Genomic DNA, 12770 nt, shown 5'->3' with positions numbered 1-12770 from the left:
ACCTGAAATAAGGATCCCAATACGAAAACTGACATTCTGTAAGACAGTTTATGCTAATGCACCCATCAGCACCTCTTGTGGCAATGCTGCAGACACAACAGTACTAGAAGTGGTTTTCTCTTAATTGCTGTCATGGCAGAGCAACAGTTTGAAAAGCAAGGTAGCTAAAGTTATAGTGACTTAATTTAATAATAACACATACGGTTAATGCCACATATATCTATCTGGAGGTAAATCTTGAGTACTGAGCTTTATTACTGCCAGATCAACCCAAGTACAAATGTTTGTTGGCCAAGTGTTTGTCAAAGTTCACCCAAAAATGAAAATTCTGTCATAATTTACTCACTCGCATGGCATCTCAAACCTGTCTGACTTTCATTCTTCTGTGGACCACAAATGAGGATACTTTGAAGAATATTGGTAACCAAATGTTTTGGTTACCATTGACTTCCACTGCATGGAGAACTACCCAACAGAAGCTTTCCAAACGAAGCACTCTTTAACAGACATCTTAGAGAGGCACATGTGCTATCTGGGTATTTGCATGAAGTATGTTTCTGGCCTAAGACTGAAAAATGTGAACAAATGTCAGCATATGTCCTGAAACATAAAGACCAGATGAAACCCTGACAAAAGTGGTTACCCAATCTAAACTCATACAGGCATTGAGTCATCGTGCCTGATGCCCAAGTATTACACAATCCAGCACACTGACAGTCATGCTCGTTTCCATCGGCAACAGCTGCTGGGAGGCGATGATGTCGTGCCACACAATACGGCATGTGAGCGCTGACAAAGGCAGCACTGTGTTGCCGCAATGCCATCACGGCCTGCTTCCTAGTTCGGCTGCCATCAACGTTTTTTTTTTGTTGTTGTTGTTGTCATTGTTGCTGCGGTTGTTTAGAGGCCTGTTTTGGAGACTGGGGAGAACACAAGGGTCTTAACCCCCTGGTCTCACAAATAGCCACAAAAGAAGGGTGCATCCAGCAGATGCAAACACACAACAATGCACCACACGAGGGGAGAAGTAGGTCATGGGAAGAAGCCCTGGATCTGGACGGAGATGCACTGTGGGTAGACGAGGTCACTTATTGCGTGGTGTTTTCTGAAGGTTGTAGAATATCATGTATATTTGAGTCATAGTGGCTGGTGAGGAAGTATTCCCGAGATATTCACCTTGACGACCTCTCAAATCCAGTGGGCAGTGTTTGCCCTTGCTCCATCCCACTTGAGATTTAGTTGTATTCTCATTAGTGGGCATTTTCAGTGTCTTTGTTAATTGCATCTTGGTTCTCTCCACACCTGGCAACACTTATCCTTCTTGTTCAAACTCATTCAGTCTTTCCCAAAGTACATCTTTTCTTAGTCTGACTAAATTTCAGCCAACCTAAGGTTCTTTCTTCTTTTAGAAATTTTCAGTATGTCTTATACTTTCTAAAGGTACATCTTCGACTTCGTTGACTTGGTCACACCCTTTCTCTGGTTAATTGTGCTCATAAGGATTTGCTCCCTGTCACAACTGGAGAACAGACTGTACACAGACAGCATGCAGCCTGCTACCATCGGCCCCTTGAGGCTCCCAAGATGGCCTTGCTGTCCCGAGGGCCACACCCACAAACACACGTGCACATATACATTCAAACACATCTTTACCTCATTTAACCCTACTTACTGTATATCTTTACTTTGTCAATTATATTGTCTTGTATAGCACACATAATCACCTCAATTTCTCTCTTGCTCTCTCTCTCTCTCGATGTGATTGTGTACAAATGTACACATGCGCAAGACAGAGCCACCAGGGGCCAATGAAAAACTGTGCTTTGATATTGTAGCTAACAGGCAGTTTTGGGACTTGCTGGTCCCAGGTTTGGAGGTTGGGGGAGGTAAGATAGTGTAACGAAGCCTAACTGGGAATTCTCATAATGTGTGGCACTGGGACGTAGGGACCAATGTATTGTAACCTAACTGAGAAAACACACTTCATTGTGTGTCTATGTGATAAGAAGACAACAATAGGCATGGTGACAGAAATTGTAGAAGACAAAGAAAATATGTTTCTACTCACATCAAGCCAAGCCAAGGCATGATACAAACCAAAGTGAAGTTGTTCAGCTAATTAAGCCATACTGTAATTACTTATGCCTGAGCTTAAAGGTTTTGACACAAAATACACCTCCACATACATAATCAAATATAAAAGTCACTCAGCATGACCAGAAGAAGAAGAAAAATCTATAAACAACATATTACAGAACACACTTCCTACTCATGGTAAGTTTCTTTCTATGAATTATATTAGGGTATTTCTTCAACTTTTGTGCACCATTTTCTATTAACATAAGAGACTTTTTGTTGTTATATGAAGGTCAAAAAAAAAAAAAAAACTTTCTTTATTGTGTATTTCTTAAATGTCTCAGATTTTCAGATTTGTTTGTATTTATCACGGACCCACACCTTCAATATTAGAAAAACTATTTAGCATAAAACAATGAAACATGAAACCTGTTTAAAAGTATAATAATCTAAACAAAGAGTGAAATACAGTGAATATTTATTCAATATTTATTTTGATAAATTAATTTGGCAATTTTCTAAAAAGATAAAAAAAGTTTTTTTTTTTTTTTTAGGAAAATAAAGAATAATCTAGGTAAATCACTTGGTATCAGAAGGCTTTGTATTGTTCTTAAAATAACTGCTAAATAAGCAGTTATTTTGTTAAATTATATGCAAAAAGTGTGTAAATATGTATTTTATCTAATGTCTATCTATCTATCTATCTATCTATCTATCTATATATATATATATATATATATATATATATGAATTCAAAATTTGAAAGGGCATTTTTCAAAAATAATAATAATTTCCATCACAGAATCACATCACATCATTTGAGGCAATTTTCAGTGCTTTACAATGTAAAAAAAAAATTGCTGGCCCAACTCAGGTACCTGCTGAAAAAAAATGAAACCAGTCTAAGATGGTTTTATAGATTGGTTTAGGATGGTCTCACAACCTGGTCAGCTTAGGCTGGTTTAAGTTGTTTGTTTCCTCTAAATAATATTTGTCTTTGGCTCTGCCAACCTTAGTAATGACATTGGCTACAGTGCGACACTTGAGCAGGACTGAAAAGTTATGTATGCTGTGTGCTTTCATAATGAAAAAGCAGTTTTTCTAAACCTCATAGGTAAGAGGGTACTTTGGCACATTTGGCACAGAATGGTACAGTCAGTGTGCTGCTGAAATGCGTATGTTACAGCTGAGGGTGACTCGGTGTGTGTACGTATCAGGGAATGTGGTGATCTCAATAAGATATGTGTGTATGTGTGTGTTATGTATCAGGGCATGTGGTTTCCTCAGTAAGGGGTCTTGCGAGTCCTTCAGTTGGACAGCTGGAGGGCCAATCTGTCCTCTCGCACACCCAGCGATGGCAGAGCAGATAAGCGGCCACCACGGACCTGACCGTTACCCCTATGCCCCAACATACGCACACACACCCACACCGGAAGCCCTGGAGCAGCCCGCTGCCGGGGGCTGACAGCTCGACACAGCCTGCTCAGCATGAGGTCTGCAAGGGGAGGGGAGGAGAGACCTGAGGGAGGGGCCGGAGGTCTGGAGGTGGCCGTTATACCAGCCAAAGCCAGGCTCACTGCCAACACAGAAAGAGAGAGAAAGCAAGAAAGAGCGACAGAGGAAGGAGAAACAGAAAACTGTGTCCAGATATACCAGCCAAGTGTTAAAAGCACTAAACGCCTCTCTGATGCATCAGTAACATTCCTGCTGCATCTCTCCTCATCCTTTTTGGACAAGAAAATTACTAAGAATGTGAAAATTAGTGTTGGTGGAAAAATAAAATAAAAGTTTACATGACATCTAGCACTAGCCTGGATAGATCCTGCACTTTTTCAGCCAACACATCTCTAAAAACGGCTCATTGAGGTCTGGGATGTGGTTGCTTGTGTTCTTACCTGAAAAAACTTTTTCATAACAGCAGCAATTTGTTTTTTATCTTATGTGCTGAAAGATTAACCAGGGTTTTAGGGAAAACTTAACTAAAAATGAAAATAACTAACTAACTAACTAACTAACTAACTAACTAACTAGCTAGCTAGCTAGCTAGCTAACTAACTAAATAAATAAATAAATATGGCCCATATATTTAAAGTGTTAGGGAAAAATGTCCACCTTTATTCTGTTATGTAACATAACATTTCAAAATATTTTAATGATTGAAATCTTTATTTGTTAAGCACCTTAGTATTTACAATATATCTGTATTTGTTGTTAAATGTGGAGCTAATAGAATGTTATTTTGTAAACAATGGACATGAAAAAAAAACTTACTACAACTCCAAAACTTACATAAAAATGTACTGTTGTGCAGAAAGATATAGGACGTTGAAATATCTTACATAGGGACCAGACAATTATGCTTAATCATTACAAACAAAGCCTTCATATTTGCCATCACTTTGATTTTAATTTTAACAGCCACAATTCTTCTGACTAATTATTCATTTTCTGGTAATTGAGTAAAGTAGAAGAAACACTGTGTTTGTCCTGTTTGCAATATCACAGGCTAGATATACAGTCCCGCTTACTTTAAATCTCTAACTGTGTCCTTGGTTAAGCAGATAAATCTTTCATGGTAAGTTAACAATTGTGTGTGTGTGTGTGTGTGTGTGTGTGTGTGTATGTGTGTGTGTGTGTGTGTGTGTGTGTGTGTGTGTGTGTGTGTGTGTGTGTATGTGTGTGTGTGTGTGTGTGTGCATCCATATCTTACAGCTTATAATATTGTCTGTTTTGATCTGAACAGTGACTGACATTGGTAAGATGCCAAAGGTTTGTGTGTTTTGTGTAAATGCATAGGATCTCTTGGAGGGCATGAACATGATCTCAGAATAAAGCTGGCACCATCTGTCTGTGGGACCCACGATGCTATGGCACAGTGGCAGGACATCCCGAAACGCCATCCACACACACACACAAAAAGGGTTAAATGAGCAATACGCAGATGTCTGTCAGATTTTGGGTTCCTTAATTGGATAACCTCTAATTTAACACAAACACCAAACATGATGTTCTGAGAGACAAGAGGAGAGGATGAAAACATGAATGAGAACAATCTTGACTTTATTAAAAATAAAGACATACTATAAAAAAAAAAAGAAAAAAGAAAAAAAGCTATTTATATAGTCATCAGTTATAATGAAAGGTTTTACACTTTAACCAGCTTCTTTGGCTTACAAAAAAGTGCTTTGGAAAAACCATGGTAGAATGATTACATCATGGTAATAGTATGGTACTTTGGGGATTGTTGTCACATGGGAAATATGTATATATCAAAAGTCTGGTTTCCCCCATATTTTTATTATAATATTTTTTTTATAAACCAAACTATATTTGTAGTTAAGTTATTAGTACTTTAAATTATTTTTTAATCACACTCTCTCTCTCTCTATTAATAATTGTCCCCTGAGAAATAACGGTGGAAATGTTTAATAGCTTTTTAGTGTGCCAACTTCCTTCAGTATGAAAAGTAAATTACCGTCGTATTACTATGGTTGATGTTGAAAAACTACTGTAATTCAATAAAATTGTTTAAGAATGTGCTCTGAGTAAGGGGAAAAAATCGATACATACGCTATTTGACAAAGGGACCCATATTGCGAAAAAGCAGAATATTAAAAACTGTTGCAATGTCTCCATCTTTCGGTCAGTGTGACTAGGTGTCTCAGTGTCGATCGATGTTTCTGTGTATGACGCGTATGTCTGACACGGTTTGTTTAGCTGCGATGGCGGCAGATGGATGCATAGGTTTCTCTGGTTTGTGCATTTACTGAATAATTAATAAATGGAAAAAAAGAGATTCAATATCAATTTGGACGACTCTGCGTTAACAAAGGAAAGAATTCAGGTGGGTTTTGTTTCTTTATTAATGATTGTGTTGCTATGGTGCAGGGGTAACGTTAGGAAACGTCGGCCTTGGAGTGCCGATGTCCTGCAGAGTTTAGCTCCAACCCTGAAAAAAAAACCTCACTTGTGTGCAGCCCTAGTAATCCCAAAGACCTCGATTAGCTTGTTCAGGTGTGTTTGATTTGGGTTAGTGCTAAACTGGACCGACGTTGCCTATCCCTGCTATTGTGTGTTGTAGTGGCTAATAACTGTGAGAATGGAGACTCGAACCCCAAAAAGCTTCAAACATAAACTATCACCATGGCTCTAATTAGTGGGATTGAACCACTGATCTATAATAGAGAACATTAAAATAACACAGAGGGTGCAAAAATATCGAGCTCTGGTGGTAAGCTTGCATTAGTTTCAATAAAGTAATTTGATTACCAAGTCCTCCACGTTTCCGGTTTGATTGTTTTGATTAAGGAGGCACAACGTGCACTCTACCAGTCAGAAGTGTGTTTGAATTGTAATATCTATTAAAATGCTGTTTATTCCTGTTATGGTAAAGCTGATATTCTAATATGATGAGTTGCTGCTCAAGAAACATTTCTTCTTATTATTATTATTATCAGGGATGAAAACTGCTTAATATTTTTGTGGAAACTGTGATACACTACGATGCAAAAGTATGGAAATGAATCAGTTTGTACAGCAAGGACAGATTAAATTAAGGCATTTATGTCACAGTTTTCCCAAAAGTATGAAGCAGCACCTCTTTTATCAACACTGATAATCAGAAATGTTTCTTGAGCAGCAAATCAGCATGTTAAAATGATTTCTGAAGGATCATGGGACGCTGAAGACTGGAGTAATGATAGCTTTGATCACAGCAATAAATTACATTTTACATCATATTTAATATAGATCAGTGGATTGAACCTGTAATGCGTGTACTGTAAGTCACCAAACAGCGTCAAGCAGCTCTAGTTAAAATCTTAAAGGGGTCATATGACGTTGCTGAAAAGAACATTATTTTGTGTATTTGGTGTAATGCAATGTGTTTATGCAGTTTAAGGTTAAAAAACACCCCCAAAAACATTATTTTCCACGTACTGTACATCATTGTTGCTCCTCTATGCCCCGCCTTTCAGAAACGCGTAGATTTTTGCATTTGTTACATCCAGTGGGGACATAATTACTGATTATAACTCCCCATGTTAAAATGCCCAACTTTACAGCAGTAAAAAAAAAAAAAAAAAAAAAAACGTGTTTACAGTCTGGTGCAAAAAATGATTTTGGTCTACATAGCTAATTTTGCCCTTCATGACAACTGTGAGGGGGGTGAATTTTTTTTATATATATATAACTCATTCGTTTAAATTATATTAAGCCTTAAAGTTCTGCATAATTAAGGGCATGGTCACTTGAGTGACAGGTGGATTGCCGCTGCTGACACTGCCATTGCGCAAGGTGGCAACCAGCCCCTGCCTTTTTGCCCATTTTTGATTGTCTGGGAGTGACGCGCTGCCAAGATGGTGATGACCGGCTCGACCCACTTTGAGCTTCAGAAAACTACAGGTGACATCACGGACACTACGTCCATGTTCCTATACAGTCTATGCTCAAAACTCATGTTTGAATCATCAGTGGCAAATTCTTTTAATGTTTAAATGCTTTCTAAACGAAACACACAGTGCAGATCTTCCCACATCGTGATGTAGACATGTGGGGGCATGTTAGACCGAGCTATTTTAGTGGGGTGTGTTTGACTCTTAACTTTTATAAAGAATATCTCTTTGGATTTGAGACTTTAGTCTTTGCAACTTTACAGATCTTCTTTATTCACCAAGAGCTTGTAATACTCCAAAGAGAAAGGAAAAATTTAAATTGCATCATATGACCCCTTTAATAAAGACTATTTTGTGAAGTGAGGTTTGTCACCCTTACAGACTAAATCAGTAAACTCACAAGTGAGTTCTGCTAACTTCATTTGCAACTTTCACACATTTTTTTGCAAGTGTGCCCGTAACAAGGTGTTGATGACTCAATTTATTGATGTGTCACGTTCCCCACCACAACAGGAACTGCCCAAGACATGAACTACTCTAGAACTGTATGTGCAAAACTAAAAAAAAAAAACACTAATCACAACAAGCTAGATTAATATTTGATCCATGTTGTGCTGCTCCTTCTCTAGTTTTAAACGTTAAGTTAATCCAAAACTGACAATTCTTTCGTTTGCAAACCCTCATGTCCTCATGTTAATTCAAACCTGTTAGTCCAAAACAGTGGGACAATAAAAAAAAAGTAACGTTATTTTCAGAAAATAAATATTTAACTTATTTTATTCATTGTTTGTTTTTTAAACGCAATATTTTATAATGGATTTTCTTGGTGCACATTTGAACGTGAGTCTTGGACCAGGTTAAAACAATAAAAATCTAATGTTCAGTAAAGACGTAGTAATAGGTGTCCGAGACCAAGACTGTTTTAATGTGACCTCCATATAACAAAAAGTTGCAACCTTGACTAACATCATAAGTGGACTTAAAAATAGAATAGTACAAAAGTGCATATGGCCCCTTTAAGATTCCATTAAAACACTCAAATAGCAGTGTTTTTTTTTTTTTTTAAATTCATCAAGTAACCCAGTTTCTTTTGTTCACACAGGTGACATCTTTGTTTAAGGCCAAAGATGGTCACGTAGAGACCTCATCTGCTCAGAGTGCTCCTCCAGCTCCTGGCCAACCACTGTCCTATGCAGAGTTTGTTGTTCAGAGCAAAAACAGAGCACTTCAGGGAGCAGCCCATGGACCAGAGAAACAAAGTAGGAATGATGCCGCAGGGCAAAGCACTGTAAACACAGCTGACAGTGGATCAGTTAGTTCGTCCTCCACAAACTCTGGAAAACCAGAGACTGAGCTGCAGGGACCAGCAAAAGTACTAACAGAAGATCAGACGAAAGAGGAAGGTCAGAGTTCGGAGAGTTGTATCATTCCTCCTCATCTATTAGGATCTGGAAACAGTATTATTGTCAGTCCTCGACAGGTCTGTGTTTTGCATGTTAATTTTTTTGCTTTAAAGCTATTCTTTGTATTTTTTTCCCCCCTGTTTTACATGAAGAAATGAACTGTACTTTTGAAAAATTCTCTGGTGTGAAGTAGCAAAATATATTAAATGGATTTCATGCATTCCTTTAAATATGTGTAAATAAATCAAAACATACTGACTGCACCTTTTAGTTGATTTCCACTATATAACAAAATATAGAGCATGATTATATAATATTATGTATTCATCTGTCTACAGAGAGGCAACCCCATCCTAAAGTTTGTGAGAAATGTTCCTTGGGAGTTTGGAGAAGTTGTGCCAGACTATGTTTTGGGACGGACAACCTGTGCTGTTTTTCTCAGGTTGGTTTTTGGGAATATGTATGTTACAGGAGAGAAGATATATTACACCGGCTTGAAAATATTACAGTTTTAATATTTGTAATTTTTTTTATATGATATTACAGTTGTCAGTGTTTCGTGTTATATGCCCTTCTTAAAAAAATCAAGTCAAAACACCTATTCAAAATAGGAATGCAAATGCACACAATGAAAACCTAGAAGCTTCATCAATCATGAATATGAAACCAGTGCTGTTTTGCACATTTGAGGCCAATTCCAGATCAACTTATTGTTGGCTTTTAATGTATAGAATCATGAAAGAAAGAAAGTAATAAGCTGATATTTGTATGATGTCAAAACCTGTCCCAGATTTGTTTATTAAAGGTTATGAAGTGTAGCCAGCTCTACTGCACCTTTTATCTGCTTACCACTTGTATGTCTATTTTTTTTTCTTCTTTATTTTTTAAATTGGGGTTTGTTATTAAAGTAGTTACTGAATGTCTGTGCAGATCTTTTAAATGCCAAGAAACCATAAATAGTACTTTATTATATATATTATAAATATTAAGTGTATTGTGTTAAAAATATAGAAACCTAGGTGTTAGCATGTGTATGTGCACTTAAAACTCATTTTGTAATTGTTATGTGAGAATGGAATACTCTGAGCTGGTCAGGTGTGAAACCGCATCATCCTGTCTTTTCAAAGAAAATAAGTGAGAATTCAAGGTAGCAGACATGTGTGTTGTGGCTAAAACACATGATTGGTATGACAATGCAGCGTAGACCATGTAGAAACAATTGAGAAATGTAAAATTAAAAAAGCATTTATATCTGGAATCGCTTGTTTCTGTGTATAATGGAATTTAATGTATATGGCAAGATGAGTCTTTCATGTGTTTAAAGGGATAGTTCACCAAAACATTCACTCACCCTCCACTTGTTCCAAACCTGTATGAGTTTGTTCCAAACCTTTATGAGTTTGTTTCTTCTGTTGAGTGCAAAGAAGGAATTTTGAAGAATGGAAAATTGAAAATAATTTTCTATAGTGTTTATATTCATCAGCCATATAGCAGTACAGTGTGTGATGTTTTAGTTTCTCTTTCTCTTCATGACTGCAGTGTGCGTTACCATAATTTGAACCCAAACTACATTCATGAGCGTCTGAAACAGCTGGGACAGAGTTTCACCCTAAGAGTATTGCTTGTCCAGGTTGACGTGGTGAGTCTGCCTGTCTCACTCACCAATTCACTTAAATATCTTTTTTTTTTTTTTTTTTTTTTTTTGCCGTTTCTCAAATGTGTAGTGCTATTTAAATCTTTTTGAATTAAGTGATAATAAATCATGATGGTCAGTAAAATATAACCTCTTAATGCCAGCTTTTGAAAATGTTAAGCTCTCTAAATCAGTTAGAGGCTCTTTATGTTTATGTTCACGTCCCATTTCTCTGTTCCTCATTTATCAGAAAGACCCTCATCATGCACTGAAAGAGCTTGCTCGAATATGCATCATGGCTGACTGTACCCTCATTTTGGCCTGGAGGTAAGGGGATGTTTCAGAATAATCAAGCGAAAGGGGAATTCCCTTGGTGGCTTTTGTCAACGTTCAAACCGTGTTTGTTTTTAGTGCCTCAATTCAGTTCCTATAATTAAACATATCTGTTTGTGTGTATCCCGAAGAAGCAGGCCGTTACCTTGAGACATATAAATCCTACGAGAAAAAACCTGCAGATGTTCTGAAAGAACAAGTGGAGAAAAATTACCTGTCCCAGGTTAAAGCACAAAAACCTAAATACATCTAATCATTTAATCATACACTAATGACATCATTCCTATAAAAACACTCCTGATTTAATTAAATTTTTTGGTCATATTTAATACTTCCTTTTTGTTTGACAGGTTACAGATTGTTTAACCACAGTGAAGTCTGTCAATAAGACAGATGCCATGACTCTCCTGTCTACTTTTTCTGTAAGGAATTATTTTCCTCGATATGTTGCACATTTACTGCATTACTTACACTACTGTTCAAATGTTTGAGGTCAGTAAGATTTTTTTAAAAGAAATTATTAGTATCATTCAACAAGGACACATTTATTTAATCTTTTTTCCAATCAATCAATCATTCAGTCAATCAGTCTATCTTACCACCTTAAACATTTGATTTTGTGTATATACAACCCATTGCCAATAATCTTGAAATATGTAATTGTATAAATTGTATGTTATTTTACGTTGATGCCGTTTTATCTCTTCAGTCTTTGGAGGGCATCATTAAGGCCTCTAAGGAAGAACTGGTTTTGTGTCCTGGACTTGGTCCACAAAAGGTGTGCAGAACCCATTTGATATGTTTTGAGCAGTTGACTTTATAAGTAGCATCTGATATTAGTTTACATGTGTTATTGTACATAGTTTTACTTATATTATTATTGCACATGAATTTTAACAGTAAGTGAATTTCACACTTTAAACTTGTCCAAAGATATGTGTCTTAATTTTCTTTCCTGTTTGTGGTTAATTTAGGCAAGAAGGCTTTATGATGTACTGCACCAGCCCTTCATAAAGACCAAGAAGAAGGAAAGCTGATAAAGCCAAACTGCTTTTCTTGAAATCACCAACTGTCTTAGAACAGAGTGCCTAGAATAAGGTTCTGGGGCCATATAGCACAAGATCAACTGGAGGCTTCAGGGTCGTTGGCCCATGATGATCTCTGCCATAAACAGCCATAAATGCAGTGGTTTATTTATTAATTTTTATAAAAAGTGTAACCTGCTTTTGTAATTCTGTAAATTCAATCTGACTGATTAGGCAAGGTTAACATTTTAGTTAAAATAAAAAAAAATTCATGTGTGTTTATGAAAAAATCAATAAATTTCAACACTATTTTGCAGTAATTATATGTTATGTTGTTCTTTTAGAGTGGGAGGGGAGATTCTATAATAACTCCATGCAACTGGAACAAAACATGTAGGAACCACTTGTCATATATGAAAAAAATAAATAGTGGAAACTTAAGAACAGATTCAAATGATACTTCAGAATTAGACTTTATGGGCAAACTGACTCAAGAGTATGAATGTGTTTGTGGGACAAAAGTTTATTGCCATCACAATTGCCACAGAAAACGACATCACAGCCTTAACCTCACAACTTACTGACTGACAAGCAACAAGCCAGGTGGGAGGTTTTATATTACACAACATAAATGTGGAGGGATACTGATTAGCAGTGTTGGGGGTAATGCATTACAAGTAACGCGAGTAATCAGATTACTTTTTTCAAGTAACTAGTAAAGTAACGCATTGTCTCCTGTCCCCATATTGGGAGAAATCGGAAGTACAGAGGCGTTGTGTGCGCTGTGTGAACATGATGAAGTTATAGACTAAATGTGAATGTGCATTAATTCATCCCACTCGCAAAAAAACAGATTTGGTATTCATCAAAATGAATTAAAACAGTGAAATGCAAACTCAGAATATGA

General features: G+C 36.8%; 1 protein-coding gene across 1 annotated transcript; it reads left to right on the top strand.

Moving 5' to 3' along the window:
* The first annotated feature begins 5748 nt into the window (after positions 1–5748).
* On the top strand, positions 5749–12186 carry ercc1 (excision repair cross-complementation group 1). The gene is made up of 9 exons (XM_019109662.2): positions 5749–5920; positions 8572–8949; positions 9211–9314; positions 10412–10511; positions 10756–10832; positions 10962–11061; positions 11189–11260; positions 11548–11616; positions 11813–12186. Exons 1-9 carry the CDS (start codon positions 5858–5860, stop codon positions 11873–11875), a joined length of 1026 nt encoding a protein of 341 aa, XP_018965207.1. The 5' UTR covers positions 5749–5857; the 3' UTR covers positions 11876–12186.
* Positions 12187–12770: the final 584 nt, after the last annotated feature.

Source organism: Cyprinus carpio, chromosome A9, assembly GCF_018340385.1.
Source record: "Cyprinus carpio isolate SPL01 chromosome A9, ASM1834038v1, whole genome shotgun sequence".
Taxonomy (NCBI): Eukaryota; Metazoa; Chordata; class Actinopteri; order Cypriniformes; family Cyprinidae; genus Cyprinus; species Cyprinus carpio.
Note: the sequence above shows the minus strand (reverse complement) of the source record. Positions and strands in the feature narration are given on the sequence as shown.